This window comes from Neoarthrinium moseri, assembly GCF_022829205.1.
Source record: "Neoarthrinium moseri strain CBS 164.80 chromosome Unknown scaffold23_Wmoseri_CBS_16480, whole genome shotgun sequence".
NCBI lineage: Eukaryota > Fungi > Ascomycota > Sordariomycetes > Amphisphaeriales > Apiosporaceae > Neoarthrinium > Neoarthrinium moseri.
Genome location: NW_026055137.1, coordinates 474,830 through 493,175, shown reverse-complemented (window position 1 = coordinate 493,175; position 18,346 = coordinate 474,830). Strand labels below are relative to the sequence as shown.

Sequence of the window (18,346 nt, the reverse complement as noted above, 5' to 3'; positions counted from 1 at the left end):
ACCCACACACGGAGGAGGCATCGCATCAGCAACGCAGCTGTCCCAGCACAGCCCCCCCGCGGAGGCAGGCGGCCCCTGCAATAGTGCTGCAAAGGCCCATTCTAACCAGCCGAATCCGCCATAGAGCGTCAGCCCTTTGCGTTTTGGGGGAATAAGCCAGATCACTTCGTCCCATCTTTTCCTCTCGTCCAGCCGGCGAGCACAGCACCGGCGCTGCACAGCACAGCATTCATTCTTTTGTTGTGTCCAGCCCAGCCCAAGCGCAGCACACAGCACGACCCAAAAGAGGGAGGTTCCCCCCCAAGGGCAGAGACGAGATTAAAACTATGCCCTCCTTCGGACGCATTGGCAAGCACAGCAATCGTTCCCAGCACAACCTGGTCGACCAGCAGGCGAATGCACCGCCCTCTCTGATCACGTCGAGTTCGTCAGGCGTCGGCGCTGGCCTTGGTCCCGGATCTGGCGGTGGTTCCTCCATCGTTGCTAACACGCCCCCCTCAGCCTCGTCCACCGCGCTCAGCTCCAGCGAGTCCTTCCAGGTTGACTCGCGGGCGGCGGCGGCGGCGACGACAACGACAGCAGCGGCCCAACAACAACAGCAAGGACAGCAGCCGCCTGCTCTAAGCAAACAACAACAACAGCAGCAGCTGCAGCTACAACAGTTACAGCAACAGCAGTTCCAGCATCAGCATCAGCATCAGTCGCTGCAGCGCCCGCAGCAGGATCAGCAAGCAGCCGGCCAGCTTCCACCGCAGGTCTACCCTGGCACTGCAGGAGGTGCTGCTCTTACGTCAAACCACCCCACCTCGTCTACCACCGCCAGCAGCAGCAGCACCACCATTCCCAACAACAGCAGCATCCCCAATCCGGCCTCTGCTGCTTACGGCAACCTGCGCACGCAGCAACAGCAACAGCAGCAGCAAAAGAGCCCGCACCCAGACTTTGCCGACTCGGTGTCGCGGTCGCAGTCCACACGATACCCTCAGGTGTCCCCGTTGCAGACCCAGCAGCCGTTCGCGCCCGCCTCCAGCTCGGCCGACGACCTGCCCCAGACCATCTCGTCACCCCTCGTCCAGCACCCGCACCAGTTCGCGCATGGTCAATCGGGCTACCCCGTCGGGCCTCACCACCAGCACCCAGGCCAATCCGCCCCCACAGAGACCAAGCCGTCCACCCGCAAGCTGATCAAGAAGATACTCCAGGGAGCCTCCGTCAGCCGAGCCGCTGCCTCTTCGGCTTCGTCGCCAGACCACCATCACCACCAGCACCAGAACTCGTACGATAATACCGCCGGTCTTGCTCGCAGGCCCTCTAAGCGAGTGAGCAACCCCTTCCCGCCCTCGATCCGGACCAGCGTGTCTCTCGAGCAGCAACAAGTTCCTGACTGGCAACAGCCGCAACAGCAACAGCAGCAGCAATCTACACAGCCGTCACCGTTGCAGGGCGTAGGAGAGGCCAGCGAGCCCTACCCAGACAACATATCTCAGCAGGATCTCCTCTTGCAGCAGCAGCAGCAACAGCAACAGCAACAGCAACAACTGCAACAGCAGCAGCAGCAGCAGCAGCAGACCCATCCCCGTGCTCAGGCGCCCCGCGGCCCCCACCCCCACCAAAGCACTATACGCCAGGTCCCCGCTGCCAGCGCCGAAACGTCGCCCTACAGCCCTGAGGACCTCGCATTCCAGCAGCACCAGGCCCACGCCCAGCAGCTGCAGGCCCAGCACCAGGCCCAACTCCAGGCCCAGGCCGAACAACAACAACAACACTACGGCCAGATCATCGTCGACCCGGCCCAGGATCAATATCAACAATACGCACACGGCCAGGCCCAGTATCCATCGGGCAACCCGCCTCGCATTTATACCGGCCGCTTGACATCTCAGCAGTCCAACGCAGAGACAATCTCCCAGCTGTCGCATGATTCGCCCGTGACCGATCCAGACCAGCTATCAGCCCACTTGCAGTCTACACAAGCTTCCCCAGCCGTCAACTACCCGCATCAGGACCCCACCGTTCCCCAGAACCAGCTGCCTGTCTCCCCTTCACCGTTAGCAGCCCAGCCTGTGAACATGGCACCTCCACCAGGGGGTCCCCCCAGCCGCAGATCGGGCGACGACAAGGGCATGCGTGGCGCTGGCAATGTTGACGCGCCTCCTGGGCCGCCACCCAACTATAGACACAGCCAGGCTCAGATGAGCAGCATGGGGTCGCATCCGCCCACTCCTGGCCCCGCCCAGGCCAACCGTGAGTTCCGTGCCAGCAACGTGCCCGAAAGGCAGGTACAGCAGTTCGATGGCGCAGGCCCGGAGACGGGACGTCATAGCCCCCAGCCCTCCACCGGAGGAGAGCGGGAAGAGAGCTCGGATAAGCAGTTCAAGGACCTATGTATGCTTTTTGCCTCGCCGACTCTGTCTACGATTGGCTGGCTGAGCTCGCTAACACCTATTTCTAGTAACAAAATACAAGAACGTGAAAAGACTTTATTTTGACGGGAAAGCCCAGATCGAGCAGTTGACCAGCCAGGTCGAGCAGCTGCAGAATGCCGTGGCCAACCAGCGAATTTCCCAATCTCGGACTGCGTTGGATGACAATGAGTACACGACACGCTTCAACCGGCTGAATGGTGCCATCAACAACCTTTCGTTCAACATCCGCAAAGACTGGCGAACGTTACCCCCCTGGATCGACAGGTACGTGAGCACAGATGCGCTCAAGACTGGGAAGCAGGAGATGACTGCGGTTGGGCGCGCCGTCGTCGCGCGATGGATTGTGAACGAGATATTCAACAAGTGTTTCCACCCGGGGCTGGATATTGAGCTGAGCCGTAACCTCAAAGAAATCGAGCACAACATCCGCAGGTTCTCGTATACGCTCACCAGCCAGGAGGAATTCGATGCCTTGACATCCAAAGTTGTCAGCTGGAGGATGGCCACGTTGGAGGGGCTCCAACAGGAGCTCCAGGCGGGCGAGAACCAGGACAACAGAGGAGCCTACACGGACTTGTGCACCGGGAACTTGACCGCACACCTCTATCAACATCTTTCCGACCCGCCGCCTGCCGGCGTCGAGGGAAGTGTGGCCATGATCGTAGAGCTCGCCGTAGGAATTGCCGCCAACATATCTTTGGAGAGCCGCGATGTGGCTGTCACGTATCCTCTGCCAGGAGACTCGATCCAGGCCGATTTCATGGAACTCGAAAAGGCAGGCCTGCCTCCGTTGCCCGATAACGACGACGCCGAGGACAGCGGTCCGGATGGCGACAAAGCCAAGAAACCCAAGACCGGTATGTTGAATATGTTGAGCAGTGCACCGCCTCCAGGAAGCCGGAAAGGCAGCGTCGTCTCGAATACTGACATGGCGGACTCATCAACAGCAATTCCCAAGGACCCCACCAAGATCCGTTTCGCAGGTTTCGTCGCAGTCGAGGTCCGAGGACGGCAGGTTCTGGTCAAGGCTCCGGTTTGGAGTTTGAGCTAGGGTTGCCTTGGTGATTGGCCCCTAGGATGAGCCGATTGGATGGTATCTATTGCCATTCATAGGGACACCCCTGTTGATAGGACGCCGACGCGAGCGCCGATGGCTTTGATGCATGAGGCTCGCGTCCGTAGGACTGATGTTAGCGAAGGGATCCATGGCGGCACGTATGGCTGGGCTTAGGAAAGGGAAGGGAGTAGAGCCATAGTCCCTGGGGTTGTGATTCCGCCAAGGTAGCAATACGGGCCGAACCATACACGGACTGGGCGTGTATGGAGAGATGAGAGACGAAAAGAAAAACCACCAGAGATTTCCTTTCTACTATACCCCTTTTCAAGTGGGAAGACACTTTTGGTTTACTCAGATAACCCACGCTGCCGAAATTACCTGCGAGTCGTCATTGTCTATACTGACAAGGATGCTGAAAAGAGCACTGGGTAGCAATACCACTAATGTTATACTGCTTACTGCTTGCTATACTAACTTACACCGCCCACGGGACCCCTGTCGGTGAAACTCAAATTCTGCCGCCTGCCCCTCCATCCGAGCTCGCGACCCCTCGAAAATTAATAATAAGTTTCAGGGTCCGGACGCCAATGAAAGGAAGGGCCTAAGGTGCTGCGTATACTCTCTTGACTCTATCCACTGGCGAGAGCACTCTTTGTAACACCCTCGGGCCACCCTTCTACACATCACCACGAGCAGACAAGACCCAACCTGACCAGGTTCGCCATCCCAATACCTAAACCGACACCATGACATCCAACGGCGCAGACCCGGCGGGCGCCACTGCCAACCCCACGCACCTCGAGCCTTCAGAGCTGGGAACCAGAGAATAGTCCGTAGGCCCCCTTGGCTGTGACCAGCATATCCGCATCTACATTAGCATACACACACACACACACATACCTCTACACCTGAGTCATCCGCATAGCCCCAGTCCGAACCTGACGCTTACCCTCCCTCTCTCTTCCTCCAGCTGGGATGCCCTGTACGAGACCGAAATCGCCAACCACGCCGCCGACCCGTCCGACACGGGCACCAACTGGTTCGACGACTCGGGCGCCCAGGACAAGGTGCTCGAGTTCCTGGCCGAGCACTTTGCCACCGCCGCCAACGACGAGGAGGCAGGAGCAGAGGGCAAGGCAATGGGCAAGGACACGGCCAGCTTCCTCGACCTCGGCACCGGCAACGGCGACCTGCTCTTCGGCCTGCGCGAGCACGGCTGGCGCGGCCGCGCCCTCGGCGTCGACTACAGCGAGCGCAGCGTCGAGTTCGCCCGGCGGCGCGAGGAGGCGCGGCAGGAGCGGTTTCGGGGGGAGGGCGGCGGCGGAGAAGAGGAGGAAGAAGAAGAAGGGGAGGGGAACCAGCATGGCGAAGACGAGGACGAGGTAGAGGAGGCGCGGGAGCCCGTCGAGTTCGCGCGGCACGACATCCTGGCGGCGGCGGGCCCGGACGCCGCGGTTGTGTCGGGCGCGCAGGCGCCGGCGGGTGCGCGCGGCGGCTGGGATGTGGTGCTGGACAAGGGCACGTTCGACGCCATCTCGCTGTCGGCGGCGACGGACGCGCGCGGGCGCCGCATCAACGAGGGCTACCGGGGGCGCGTGCTGCCGCTGGTGCGGCCGGGCGGCCTGTTCCTCATCACGAGCTGCAACTGGACCGAGGAGGAGCTGGAGCGGTGGTTCGCGGGGCCGCAGCACGACGACGGAGAGGCCGGGGCCGGGGGAGCGGGGGCAAGGGGATGGGGGTTCGACGTCGTGGACCGCATCCAGTACCGCACCTTCAGCTTTGGCGGCGTCAAGGGCCAGACTATCAGCAGCGTGTGCTTCCGCAAGGTTGCGAGAGAGTAGGCGCCTCGATGGAAAGATGGGAGGGGATTACGAACATGACACGAAAGGGTAGACAGGCGTGGATGGCAACAAGAGATAGATACCCATAATGATGAGACAGCAGACGAACAAATCAATGGCGGCACGAACAATCCTTCACTTCACGGAACGCGATCGTCAAGTCATTCTATAAATTGTTGCGTCTCTTTTTCTTGTCTTTTACCCCCTCGGGACCTGTACTGCTAGGTTTTTTACTCGTACATAATAACCCCCAGGAACCGTGTTGGCTCTTGGACGACACGTCCTCTGTCCGTCTGGCGGTCTATGATTTGGTCTCTCCGAACTCATGAACAATCAGGGTATGATCTCGTCGCCGTCCATACAAAAGTCAGATCCTCGTTTCGCGCGCCCCGCTACTGGGTCAGAGTAGGCTGATTTCCTTCTAGTGCAGATGCTTCTTGATGCTGTTTCATCCCCCCGCTTGCCCGTGATGCTTTCTGTGGTCATGTTGCAAAGAAGAAGGGGGGGTTTCCGGGGAAAGACGAGAATTGCTTCATTATTTCTCTTTTCACTTCCTCTCTACGGTGACGTGTTCATTGGTTCTCCACCTTGGCCAGGAATGGCCGCAGCCGCTGTCGTCGCGAAGTACCTGACGTCCACGTCGTCATCCTTCTGTAGCTTCTCCAAACTGGGCAGGACCCGCTCGTTGATGAGCTCCAGAGACTTGGGCGACGCCGTGTGATCCTTGGCGCCCGCCTTCTCCAGCTCGTAGGTCGTGCCCGTCTCGGGTAGCCGCTTGAGCACGTCGATAAGAGCAGCATACGTCTTGGCGACGTTGAAGCGGATGTTGGGGATGTCATCTTCCACCAGCTTGTCCATCATGGGCAGAATGGATTTGCCGATCACGTCCAAGCTCACAACGGTGGATAGTGTCTAGGAGCGCTCTGTCAGTATTGGGTATGGCTCATCTCGGAGGGAGCAATCCGACTCACCGTAATTGCGAAGCAGGTCGTCATTCTGTACAGATAGTTGGGGTGGGAGCCCATGGCCATGACCTTAGGGATGATGGCCTCACTAGCCCACTCAACACCAAAGACTTCGGTCAACTTCTTCAGGTTATGCGTGGCAGCCTCTCTGATGGAGAAGACGGTGTCGCCAAGCCAGCCCATGCACAGGCCACTGAGCTTCTCATCGAAGAACTTGACACCCAATTGGCTAGCCAAGAGAGGGATGTACTCGATGATAGCAAGTCTGACTCTCCACTGCTTGTCCTCGGCCAGCTGGACAATGGCAGGCAGAAGGGATTGGGACAAGAGGTCGATTCCGATGACTGGGGGAGGTCAGCATGCGCCTGAGCAGCTAGAAGCATTGGATCACTAGTGTATTTTACCTTGGTTGACGAGCTCGAGCTTGGAGATGATGTGAAGGCGAACTTCAGGGAACTCATCCTTCAACATCTGCAAGAACATGGGGAGCAAGTGGTCGATGGTTCTAGACAGCGTTAGCGAAGTGCAAATGATTTCCGGCCTTGGGCCATCTTACTCCTGCTTGCCAAGAATGGGTGCAAGGCCGCTGATCTGGGTGCCCAATGCGGCACGAACATGTTGAGATGTGTCAGAGACGAGGTCTTCCACATTGCCCATGATGTCGTTCAACAGCGTCGTCCTGTCGACCAGGGCACAGAAGCCGGGAATCTGCCCAGCAATGGCGGTCCGCACCTCGGCCTCGTTATCCTTCAGCAGCTTGACAAACGCAGGCACCAGATCCCTCGAGACAACCTCCTCGTCTACTGCTTTCGCGATCTGCCCTCCAGGTCAGCCAATGAACACACGCAGAGAGGGGGGCGACGGAGCGGGTCCCCGCTCGCTGGCCGGGCTGCTGCGACATACCTTCTCGAACCTATCGGCGATCATGTAACGAACTCTCCAGCTCTTGTCCTCTATCAGGTTGCGTAGAGATGTGAGTAGAACTCCGTGGCTGGCCTGCTGCTCCTTGGGGACGACCTCGGCGATGGAGATGAGGATCTCGACTGTGAGTAAACGCACGCTGTCCTGGTCGTCCTGGGCGAGGTGCTGGAAGAGGGGTATCATTTCATCGACGACGATGGCGGCGGGCATCTCCTTGACGAACTTGGCCAGGTTGGTGGCCGACTGTCTGCGGACCATGGGGGTCTCATCGTGCACCAGGAGGCCGAACTGCTGGCGCAGGGACTCTTGGACGGGCGGGGAGACCTTGGAGTAGGGGGCGGTGTATAGACCGCATCCCGAGACCTTGGAGGTGAACCAGTCGGCTTTGGAGAGGCGGATGGTGAGGGGAATGAAGTACTCTTCGACCTGCTGGGGCGACAGGTGGTCGCAGATCTTGTTAAGCGACTCGACAGCCTGCGAGCCGGGTTAGTGGGCGTGTCGAGGGGGGGATCAGCGGTAAACAGCGCGAGACGGACCTTGTCTCTGACGACGGGCTCCTCGATGGCAGCGAGGTTCTCGAGGGGCGACAGCAGGACGTGACCCCATTGCGGGCCGCCGACGTATTCGATAAAGCTGCCGAGCTCTTCGCTGAGGGCGACGAGGACCTCGTCTTCGTCTTCGACGGATTCTAGAGGGGTGGATGTTAGATAAGCGGGTTTGTATATTGTAGGAGGGCGGTGGGTGGTGATGGTGGTGGCTAACCGTCAAGGAAGGGGATGAGCTCCTCGCGGGTGCGCTCAGCGCCGAGGGCCAGGGCAATTGTCGAGAGGCGGTGGATTGCGTTCAGGCGGAGGAGGACATCGTCATGCTAGAGCCAGGGGCCGTGAGGGTCAGCGTTCTCTGTCGCGGCAAGGAGAGGGACATGACGTTGGCGGGCACATGTTGGGCCAGGGCAAGCCAGGGCAGGCCAGCATGGAGGAGAGAGCGAACAGGGCCTGACGTCGGGTCGAGGCTGAGGTGGAGGGCGAGGGCGAGGGTGAACGCACCTTGAGCTCGTCTATGAGCACGGCGATGGGGTAGAGCTCATCGCTCGCAGCAGGCGCGTCAGCCATGATGAGATACCGAGTTCGTGATGGGCGCCGTGGGGCGGCAGGGTGGTGCGTCGGGGGAGGGGTGATATCAACAGATGGACTGGCGGTGGTGAGCTGATCGCGTGTGTGGGTTTGGTGTGGTGAGTGATGCAACAGGATTTAAGGCCGGACCTTTGAGTTCTTGGGTCTTTGGGTCTTGGGTCTTGGGTCTTTGGGGGTGTGCGCGCATACCAGTTTCTGCCAGGCTTTAGGCGGGAGGCGGGACAGTCCAGGAGCCCAGGAGCCAGGAGCCAGTGGGTGTTGTGTGTGTGTGCGCGTGTGTGGCTGCTGGCTGCTACCTAGGTAGGAACTGGAGTTACTGTACCAGTGTGTCTTGCTGTTCGCCTAGTGCCGTTGACGAAAGATTACCTAGGTACCTAGACGGCCTACACTAGGTAGATTTTCCACGGTGTATCGTTATGTATGTGTGCGTGTGCGTGTGTGTGTGTGTGTGTGTGTGTGCACCGGATGGAAATCACAAATGGCTAGGTCCGCGTTCTGCAGTCTATTGCACTCTCAAATAAGTCATCGAGGGGTATCTCTGAGTTTTGGGCTATGGGAATTGAGGAGATGGGGGAGGGGAAAGGCTTTTTGCTCGAGGCGTTTGGTTGCTTGGACGCTGCCTTGGCTGCAATTGGTCTCGGGCTTCCAGGTTCAGTCTGCACTGGATCTGTTGATGAGGTCAAGGCTCCTCTCTGCGTCTGGTTTGCGGCTGCGGCACTGGCTGCAGGCTGCCCACTGCCCACTGCCCACCGCTTCATCAACATCTACCAGCGAGGAACCCCCAAAGGCCCCCCCTCTCCCCCCCAAGCTTGGGGCCTTGGTTTAGCAAGCCTGGGTCGGAGCTTTGGTGGCTCCATGATCGCCGGGCCTCTGTTGATGTGACCCTGGCCTTTAACTAGCCTGGCATTTGCCAATGGGGGTGACAGGGGACTCGGGAGACACCAGCAACGGTGACATGGTGTGGCTTGCGCTCTCCAAAAATACTCGGGCTAGACATCTATATACGATAAGCATATTACACATAATACTATCAATCAATGCCTCTATAAGTATACATGTACACATGCTCTCAGCTTCGGCCCCTGGCCTATGGCACTGGGAAATGCGATACATGAACAAAACCTGACGTCTGGTCTAGCGGTGCCTGATGCCCAGAGATGAATGACATAATTCGCTAACTCGCTCCCCAAAACCACCACCTGGGCAGCCTCTGGAGACGCGATCGCGATTAGTCAAATTACCTACCTGTCCATCTTACTATTGAGTGCCGTAACTACAACGTCAAGCAGATCAGATAGATGGCGAGATGTACGCCACGCAGCACGATGCTGAACCTGAACCTGAACCCTGAACCTGGAAGCTGGCCCGTCGTCATTTCGATCGACTGCGAGTGTTCCTGGCAGTCATGTAGCCTTTCTCCCTCCAAGTCAATTTGCAACATGGACGTAGGTCAGCTGCATGGCAGGTAGGTCTTCTGGCCCATACCAGAGTATTGAGACGAGTATTGTTCAGTGGTTGACTGACGAGCAGACGACGAGGAATTACTTCTTCGGTAGGCAAGCTTCTAGGCGCCCCGTTAAGTGCATGTATTGGGCTCGATTCAACGTGGGGTCGTTTTTTTTTGGTTGCCGGTCCCTCCTCCAAACATTTGACGAGCGCAGCCAAATTTCTGTGACTCAGGCCAGCCCCGACAAGGACAAGGACGGATTTCCATCTCCAAGCACCTCGACTCTCCCCAACGCCTACCACACCTCTCCCGAGCCTCTGGGGCCGTCGCCGACAACATGCCTACCATTGCCGTCGACAAGTACGACCTCTTCGAGGCTCTCGGTCAAAAGTGCGCCCCCGTCTCTACACCTCCCCCCCCGCCGCATCCCACACCGTTCACCCCGCCACTAACCCGTGCCTCGCTTTCCCCCCCAGGTATACCACCCAGGAGTTCGAGGAGCTCTGCTTCGAGTTCGGCATCGAGCTGGACGAGGACACCGAGAACGATGACCGCCCCATTGTCAACGGCGTCCAGGAGCCGCCCCAGCTCAAGATCGAGATCCCCGCCAACCGCTACGACATGCTGTGCTTCGAGGGCATCGCCCTGATGCTCAACATCTTCCGCGGCAAGCAGGCCACCCCCAACTTCAAGCTCGTCGAGCCCCCCGCCGCCGGCCTCCAGACCATCACCGTGTCCCCGGACACCACCAAGATCCGTCCCCTGGTCGCCGGCGCCATCCTGCGCAACGTCAACTTCACCCAGAAGAAATACGAGTCCTTCATTGCCCTGCAGGACAAGCTGCACCAGAACCTGGCCCGCCAGCGCACCCTCGTCGCCATTGGAACCCACGACCTCGATACCGTCAAGGGCCCCTTCACATACGAGGCCCTGCCACCCCGTGACATCGAGTTCACCCCTCTCAACCAGACCAAGAAGATGAACGCCGAGGAGCTGATGCAGTTCTACGAGAAGGACAGGCATCTGGGGAGGTATCTGCACATCATCAAGGACAGCCCCGTCTACCCCGTCATCTACGACGCCAACAGGACCGTCTGCTCCCTGCCGCCCATCATCAACGGCGAGCACTCCAAGATCACCCTCAACAGCAAGAACGTCTTCATTGAGTGCACCGCCACCGATGCCACCAAGCTCGACATTGTCCTGAACATGATGGTGACCATGTTCTCCGTCTACTGTGAGGAGCCCTTCACAATCGAGCCCGTCAAGATCATCTCGGAGCACAACTCGCAGACCCGGACCACACCCAACCTGTCCTCCCGGACCACCGAGGTGGAAATCGACTATTTGAACGCCTGCCTCGGCATCAACGAGACCCCCGAAAGTATCTCCAAGCTTCTTGCCAAGATGTCCTTGTCCGCCAAGCCTTCGTCCAAGAAGGATACCGTAGAAGTTTCCATCCCGCCCACAAGAGCTGACATTCTCCAACGTTGCGACATCATGGAGGATCTCGGCATTGCCTACGGTTTCAACAAACTTCCTCGCATGTCGGTCAACAGGACCGTCGGTTCACCTCTGACCATCAACAAGTTGGGCGATATCATCCGTCTGGAGTGCGGTATGGCAGGCTGGTCCGAGGTCATGCCCCTAATCCTGTGCAGCCACGACGAGAACTTTGCCTGGCTGAACCGAAAGGATGACGGCAAGACGGCCGTCAAGCTGGAGAACCCCAAGACGTCCGAGTACCAGATCGTACGGACGTCGCTTCTGCCCGGTCTGCTGAAGACCATCCGTGAGAACAAGAAGCACAGCGTGCCAATCAGAGTCTTTGAGACCTCGGATGTCGTCTTCAAGGACGAGACCGCCGAGCGCAAGGCTCGCAACGAGCGCCACTTCAGCGCCGCCTGGTACGGCAAGACGAGTGGATTCGAGGAGGTCCACGGTCTCCTTGACCGTGTCATGCTGATGCTGCGCCAGGGCTTCCTGACGCATGAGGAGGGCCTCAAGAGCAGCAAGAGCCTCGACTTCCAAGTAGCCCAAGACCACACCCAGCGCGACGGCTACTGGCTGGAGCCCATTGACGAGGAGACCTTCTTCCAGGGCAGGGCGGCTGCCATCTACTTGAGACTAGGCGGCAAGGCTACCAGGATAGGCGAGGTCGGCATCCTGCACCCTACCGTGCTAGAAAAGTTCGACCTGAACCGTCCCGTCAGTACGCTGGAGATCAACCTGGAGGTCTTTTTATAGATGTATAGATCTAGATGGGGAAGCTTCGAAGATCTGCACAAAGGTAGCCAGCCACTGGGCGGCTCTGAGAGAAAAAAGAAAAAATGAAATAGGATGATTTGAGATAGCGTGGCCTTATAGACTCTGGCTATGCCTGGAATGATGAACGATATTGAGAGACCACCTTTGCTGCTGTTCTACGATGACTTATGAGGCAATCCAACTGCATGCACCGTATCCACTGCGCCACGTAGAACCGTAGCGCATGAGCCAGATCCTATACCAAATACTACATGTATAAGAAAAGCGACCCCCGGTTGCCACGTCGTGATTCTCAAAGCATCCCAGCTCGACAAGAATATCCTGCCTGCCATGAACCGGCGGAGCGAGTAGTTCAAGCCAGGGCTCCCGTGGCTGCAACAACCCGAGCGCCGTCAACCTCGTCCATCATTATAACGGCAGGAGACTTGCCAAGTGCGCGTTGGGGGCCGGCGGGTTCGCGGAGCCGCGGTATCGGCGTTGGCGTTGTCACGCAGCGAGTCGCGGGGAGCAAGGCCAAGAGCACATGCAATTCAGCACTTCGAAGAGGTTGGGAGGAAGCATGGTACAGGATGTGGAATGGATCCTTGGCTCCCTTTGGATGTATGCTTACATGTACGTCATCGATGTTGTAAATATTTGAATTTCATTACTTCGAGGCTTTCGAGGGTGTGGATATGGTCGGTTGCAAAAGGCAGGCATGCAGCCTGAAATGAAAACAGGGAATGAGGCCACTAAATTCACCGAGGGAGGTACATGTTCACTTTTGTGCAAACTCATCACCCGTGCTGGAATATCACGGCGAATGAAGCACCTGGGGTGGATGGATAGCAGGCAGTCAGGGTATCACCAGACATACGAGTTCTCACGCGGCAACAATGGGAACAGGAGACGCGTCAGTGTATGAAGAAAGGTTCATAGAAAGCGTATGCATTCATTTTCCTGTACCGTAAAAAGTCTATTCCGTAGTGGGATTTCTCTCCGCCTCATTCATCATGCTGCTTGCTCTCTCATGGTTCTGACGTGCTTTCGTAGGGCCAAAAAGACGAATCGTATCAAAAGATCTAAACGAAAAGATCTTCCCTCAAAGGCCCCCCGGGTTCCCAGAACTCCTAACTGCATGTGTGAAAACTTTTGGGGGCTAGGTCGTCGCGCTGTAGAAGAAAGGAGAGGAAAAGGACGCATGCACACACTCCCCCCTTTTGGTTCTTTTTTCCCATCCAGGCCGTCGAGTCCAATGTTCCGTTTCCGTCGTGAATTTCATTTTTTCTCAGCTGCAGAAAGAGAACATGAAACCAAGAAGTCGTCTTCCAAAGTCTATGTGGATGAAAAAGAAGAGAGGTGCGCCTTTGCATGTGACATGATGCCGTTAAGAAGAAGCGTGATTGTTGTCACAGGGCGGAGAAAACGACGAGAGAAAAAAGCAGAGGGAAGTTTCGTATTCTTGCTCCAGAACGGCTGCTCCGAGGCTCGCCAGGCCCATCAACCACACCGTGATTGCTCACGAACGAGCATGTGCAGCCAGCAACCCGACCTGTGTTGTACATGCGCAACTACGACGACACGACAAACTATGCGCGAGTCGTCGGGTTGCGTCGGCCCTTGGAAGGCACGGTGGTCCAGCCCTCGGGGTCGGCACTCTCCTCAGCAGCGGGAGAGGCAGGTGTGGCAGCGGGGGATGCCGGCTGTGCTCCGGGAGCGGCAGGAGGGCCGCCGTTGGCACGGGGGGGTCGGCCACCCTCGAAGCGGGAAGCACCACCTCGACCACGTCCACGTTCGCCGCGCGAGTCGCCGCGTCCTCCTCGAGGTGCGCTCTGGTAACCTCCGCGTGCAGAGCGTCCCTCTCCGGACGCGGTCCTCCAGTTGCCACTCTCGGTGGCTCTAGCCTTGGGATTCTGTACTTGTTCCCGAGGTCTCGTAGGGATCTTCTGTTCATCGGACGCTCCAGTCTGTGCCTCGGTATTCTCAGCTGACTCTGCGGGTGTCGACGCAGGCTCCTCCTTGGCCTTCTCCTTCTCGGCCTCGGCCTCAGCCTCTGCGGCGGCGGCGGCCTCGGCGGCCTCCTTCGCGGCAGCCTCCTTAGCCAGGCGGCGCTCCTCCTTGGCCTTCTCGTCGGCTTCCTTCTTCTCCTTGGCGAGTTGCTCTTTCTTCTCAGCAATCTCGCGCTCCTTGGCAGCCGTATCAATAGGACGGGCAGCGCCGAAGGGGTTGGCCTTGGAGTCAGTCGCCGAGGCAGGAGGAGGCGAAGTGACACCTGGAGCCTCCGACACTGTACGCTTCTGCAGGTTCAGTCTGGGACGACCGACAGGGGCGGCGGCCGATCCAGCCGGCGACGGCGGTGCCTCGCTGCCGTTTCGGGACTGGTCAGGAGTGGCCCTGTCGGGCTTCATGTTGCTACGCCACTGGTTGTCGAGCTCAGCGGCAGTGGGGGCCCGCTCAGGACGGTCAGGGCGGTCGGGACGCTCAGAATGCTCACGAGGAGGTCGCGAACCCTCGGGCCGGCCCTCGCCCCAGGTAGCAGGGGAGGTGCGTCGGTCGGGGCGCTCACCACCACGGAAGGAGTCGTTACGTCTGCCCTCGGGCCGGCTGCTGTCTCGGGAGCCAGAGCGTTCGGCTTGAGGAATGGGGGACAGAGGACCCCTGCGCTCCCAGTTGCCAAAGTCTCGGACCTTGCCATCGTCAACAGGGCCATCGCGAGGGGGGCCACGGCGCTCGCCGAAGTCTCGTCTGTCGCTACGGGGTGGGTCCCCGGTCAACGGACCCTTTCGCTCCCAGCTGGACAGGTCGCGGGCAATATCGCCGCGGTCGCCACGGTCACCACCCTTGGCTGCAAGCTGGTCAGTAAACGAGGGAGGAGGGGTTTGGGCAGAGGCGAGGTCACTCACGAGGATCAGCGATTCTAATTCTGATGTTACGTCCCTGGAAGGTCTCTCCGTCGAGCTCCAGAGCTCTCTTCAAGCCTTCGACGTCGGCGAACTCGGCATAGGCGAATCCCTTCGGGCGCTGCTCGATCTTGTCCTCGATGATGCGGACACTGGTGACATCGCAGTCGGCGAGGAAGTCGGTCACGGTCTCGGTGGTGGCCTCGTAGGAGAGGTTGCCCAGGTGAGCGGTGTAGGGGGGTCTGGTGGGAAGCTCGGTGGGGAAGGAGTCGCGAGCAGGGTAGCCTCGGTCACGGTCGCCGCCAAAGCCACTTCCTCCGCCGTAGCTGGAGAAGCCAAAGGTGCCAGTGCGACGCTCATGGGGTGCGGGAGGCAGCGGCTGGGAGCCTGACGGGGAAGGTTAGCAGTCCATTCGGGCATTCTCAAGGGGTGGAGCGACTCACCGATGACATCCTCGACCTCGTCGGCCCAGGAACCGCCGAAATCTGCGCAACATGGTCAGCCTCTCGGGACATGGTTATATGCCGCGCCAAGATGGGTCGGCAGGTAGCAAGCAGCGAGGGGGTGGGATACTAACTGTCGTCGTTCAAGAAGGCCCCGAGGGACATCTTCTGCTGCTGTTCTTTCTTCTTGGGAGCTGTGGGACGCTGGCGTTAGCAGGGTATTCTGGCTGCGGACACAAGCAGGCAAGCAGGCATGTATGTCTCGGCGCAGATGCGCGTTTGGAAATCATCCGACGACGTCGACCTCGAGAGGTACGGGTGTATATCAAATCAAGACGACGAGGCTGAGATGGTTGAGGACTGGACTTACCCATGATTGCGGTATTGGCAGGGGACGCGCGACGATGTACAGAATCGCTGCGCGTTGGTCGAGTGGGCGAGGATCGAAGGTGAGTACCTGGGGTGAGGTACTGTGCGGTGGTCCTTCGATAGGATGGGATGGGACGGGATGGGATGTGAGGGGCGAGGGGAGGGGCGAGGCGAGGCTTTTAGGTCCTACAGTGAGAAACCTGGGGGGTGGGAGGAGAAAGGTAGGACAAGGACAAGGACGAGTGAGCCGGCCGCGAGGAGAGGGAGAAAAAATCGAAGCCAATCGTCTGGAGCGAGTTGGCAGTCGATATCAGGGTATCTCCGAGAGGACAGAGACGGGGTGCAGTCAATTGCAGTTTTGTGGAAAAAATCACAGGTGGCCTGCGACAAGGGGCGACAGACCGGCAGAATCTGGAAAGTTTTCTTTGCTGGGGCAGCCGGCGGCGGTGGTGCTTGTGGTGCTTGTGGTGCGGTGGTGGTGGGTGGTGGCCTGGCAGAAAAAAAAAAAGATTTGGGTGTGTAGCGAATGGCAGGCCTCCCTCTGGCTGTCCCTCTGTCCACGGGTGTCTCTCTGCCCACCGTTGCCCCGTCTGCCCGTGTCCCCCGGCGGTGCTTGGTGGTGACGCTGGTGGGGTGCTGCTGGGCGATGGCTCTCTAGGCCGCCAGTCGGCCAGTCGGCCAGTCGGGGGGCCAGCCCACCGCTGCGGATGGGAGAAAATAAGTGGAAAAGGGCTCGACCAGGACGCCCAAAGTCGACGGGCACTGGCCAATTGCAGGTGGGGCAGGCTAAACCTTGTCAGGCCACCCGCCTCTAAGTGAGTCTTGTGTCAAGCCAAGTCAAGTCAAACCACTCGGGAGTCATCATCCCTCGTCACTCGTCGCCGGCATGCAGCACACAAGCAGCGGAACCAACGATTTACGCAATCTCATCATCTTGCATTAGATTTCGCGTCGGCCCCTCTAACTTCCTTCCTCAGTAAAGCTGATTGGCTGCCGAAAGCAGGACATCAACCAGGGGCATACATGACCTTGAGACCTTGGCTGGCCGCTTACCTAATCCGTCTATCAAAAATCCTCCCATCCCCAACACTATCTGATATATCACATACATACATACATACATACGTCCATACATAAGTGCCTACGGTGACCTCGACAGCCATCGGAGGGCGTTTTAGAGTCATTCCCTAGCATGGCTACAGCAACCACTACGCCGCCCCAGCGGCCTCCTCCCAGCTCCGCCGAGCTCAAAGAAATTGCAGCCAAGTCCTTGCAGACCGGTGCCCTGACCGGTAAGTCGTTCAAATCTCTGCTGCTGTCTCACACAAATGCTCCATACACTTCCTTGCTAACTCGTTCTTCTCTCCAAAGGTGCCATGGGATCCGTGGTCGGACTCGGCTCCGGCATCATGAGGTCGGCCCCGCCTGCCCTATTCGCAGTTTTCTCTGGCCTTCAGTGGTTTGCCCTAGGCTCGAGTTTCATAGGTGAGCTTGTTTTTGTCTTCCATCAACCCCGCTTGATTCCAGAACTGACACGCCATCAGCTTCTCGAAGTCTACTGCACCACGCCTGGGGCGGCGAGGAGAACCTGGTACCTATGGACAAAGTCTCCGCCAGTGCAGTTGCCGGTGGTGTCTCGGGCATGATAGGAGGTCTGGTCCGTGAGTAACGTCTGCGCTCGAGTCAACAGACGCGAAACACTTATACTTGCTTTCCACAGGTGGCCCAAGGAATATTTTACCTGGCATTTTCTTCTTCTCGGCACTTGGCGGCGGAGCTACCTTCCTGTCGCAGAAGCTCCAGAGCAGAGAGCCCAAAGAGAAAAAGACCAGCCTGTTGGCGTCCAAATGGAGTCCGCTGAAGCCGCTCTCCGATAAGGATTACGAGCAACTTCTGGAGGAGAAGATCCTGCGACTCGATGCTGAGATCGCCATTATTGATGACAGCATCGCAGCCCTGAAAGCCGAGCAACAGGGGAAGCCCAAAGTTAAATAAGGTGTCTGCAACTCTTACCAAATGGCTTCAGGTTATGAACGGGTTCCGTGGCTACAGAACTCAAATGGACTGATCGAACTCTGAACGCACCATACACGAGTCGGCTGATATACGCCATTGCAACAGCACATGGGCCGAACTCCACGACTGCAACACATATCGCCCAAGGGCCCTGTGCGAATCGTCTTCACCGGTTGATTTATACTTGTGTTCTGCAAAGCTCGACTTCGTCGAGTTCGAGTTCGATAGAATCTCAGTACACTGTCGTTTCTGTATTGCGGGGCTTGGTATATCAACCCCGTACTGGTATGATACCCTTGAGAGAGCCGAGGGCAGCTCTTTGTACAACAGCACAATACCAATGTAAAACAAAATGTTCTACTAATGCATCCGGGAGGCGCTGCCTACTACTTTCTTGGAACACCTTTCGATCAACATGTCACTTGTGTATACGGGAGGACAAACATTTCCAGCAGGACAGGCCACAAGAGGTGGAACTAGGGAATATAGCATTATCACTATCTACGTATTAATCTTGAGAACACCCTGAGCCGACCGCAAGGCGGAACGCTACTTGACGGGATTAGATACGAATTGAACCC

General features: G+C 58.2%; 6 protein-coding genes across 6 annotated transcripts; 4 read left to right on the top strand and 2 right to left on the bottom strand.

The window, feature by feature from the left end:
* Window positions 1-326: 326 nt before the first annotated feature.
* Window positions 327-3,477, top strand: JN550_006637 (uncharacterized protein; the record flags this gene model as incomplete). Its single annotated transcript, XM_049318398.1, has 3 exons — window positions 327-539; window positions 744-2,385; window positions 2,453-3,477. 3 exons carry the CDS (start codon window positions 327-329, stop codon window positions 3,475-3,477), a joined length of 2,880 nt encoding a protein of 959 aa, XP_049171525.1.
* A 752-nt stretch (window positions 3,478-4,229) lies between these two features.
* Window positions 4,230-5,324, top strand: JN550_006636 (uncharacterized protein; the record flags this gene model as incomplete). The annotated part of the gene is made up of 2 exons (XM_049318397.1): window positions 4,230-4,312; window positions 4,409-5,324. 2 exons carry the CDS (start codon window positions 4,230-4,232, stop codon window positions 5,322-5,324), a joined length of 999 nt encoding a protein of 332 aa, XP_049171524.1.
* A 558-nt stretch (window positions 5,325-5,882) lies between these two features.
* JN550_006635 (uncharacterized protein) lies at window positions 5,883-8,322 on the bottom strand (the record flags this gene model as incomplete). The annotated part of the gene is made up of 8 exons (XM_049318396.1): window positions 5,883-6,236; window positions 6,296-6,633; window positions 6,694-6,794; window positions 6,846-7,105; window positions 7,193-7,684; window positions 7,747-7,898; window positions 7,973-8,078; window positions 8,257-8,322. 8 exons carry the CDS (start codon window positions 8,320-8,322, stop codon window positions 5,883-5,885), a joined length of 1,869 nt encoding a protein of 622 aa, XP_049171523.1.
* A 1,805-nt stretch (window positions 8,323-10,127) lies between these two features.
* Window positions 10,128-12,037, top strand: JN550_006634 (uncharacterized protein; the record flags this gene model as incomplete). Its single annotated transcript, XM_049318394.1, has 2 exons — window positions 10,128-10,180; window positions 10,267-12,037. 2 exons carry the CDS (start codon window positions 10,128-10,130, stop codon window positions 12,035-12,037), a joined length of 1,824 nt encoding a protein of 607 aa, XP_049171522.1.
* Window positions 12,038-13,626: 1,589 nt separating this feature from the next.
* Window positions 13,627-15,754, bottom strand: JN550_006633 (uncharacterized protein; the record flags this gene model as incomplete). Its single annotated transcript, XM_049318393.1, has 5 exons — window positions 13,627-14,882; window positions 14,941-15,324; window positions 15,381-15,422; window positions 15,515-15,574; window positions 15,751-15,754. The coding sequence occupies 5 exons, from the start codon at window positions 15,752-15,754 to the stop codon at window positions 13,627-13,629; spliced, it is 1,746 nt and encodes a 581-aa protein (XP_049171521.1).
* Window positions 15,755-16,941: 1,187 nt separating this feature from the next.
* On the top strand, window positions 16,942-17,744 carry JN550_006632 (uncharacterized protein; the record flags this gene model as incomplete). Its single annotated transcript, XM_049318392.1, has 4 exons — window positions 16,942-17,041; window positions 17,121-17,234; window positions 17,294-17,410; window positions 17,470-17,744. 4 exons carry the CDS (start codon window positions 16,942-16,944, stop codon window positions 17,742-17,744), a joined length of 606 nt encoding a protein of 201 aa, XP_049171520.1.
* Window positions 17,745-18,346: the final 602 nt, after the last annotated feature.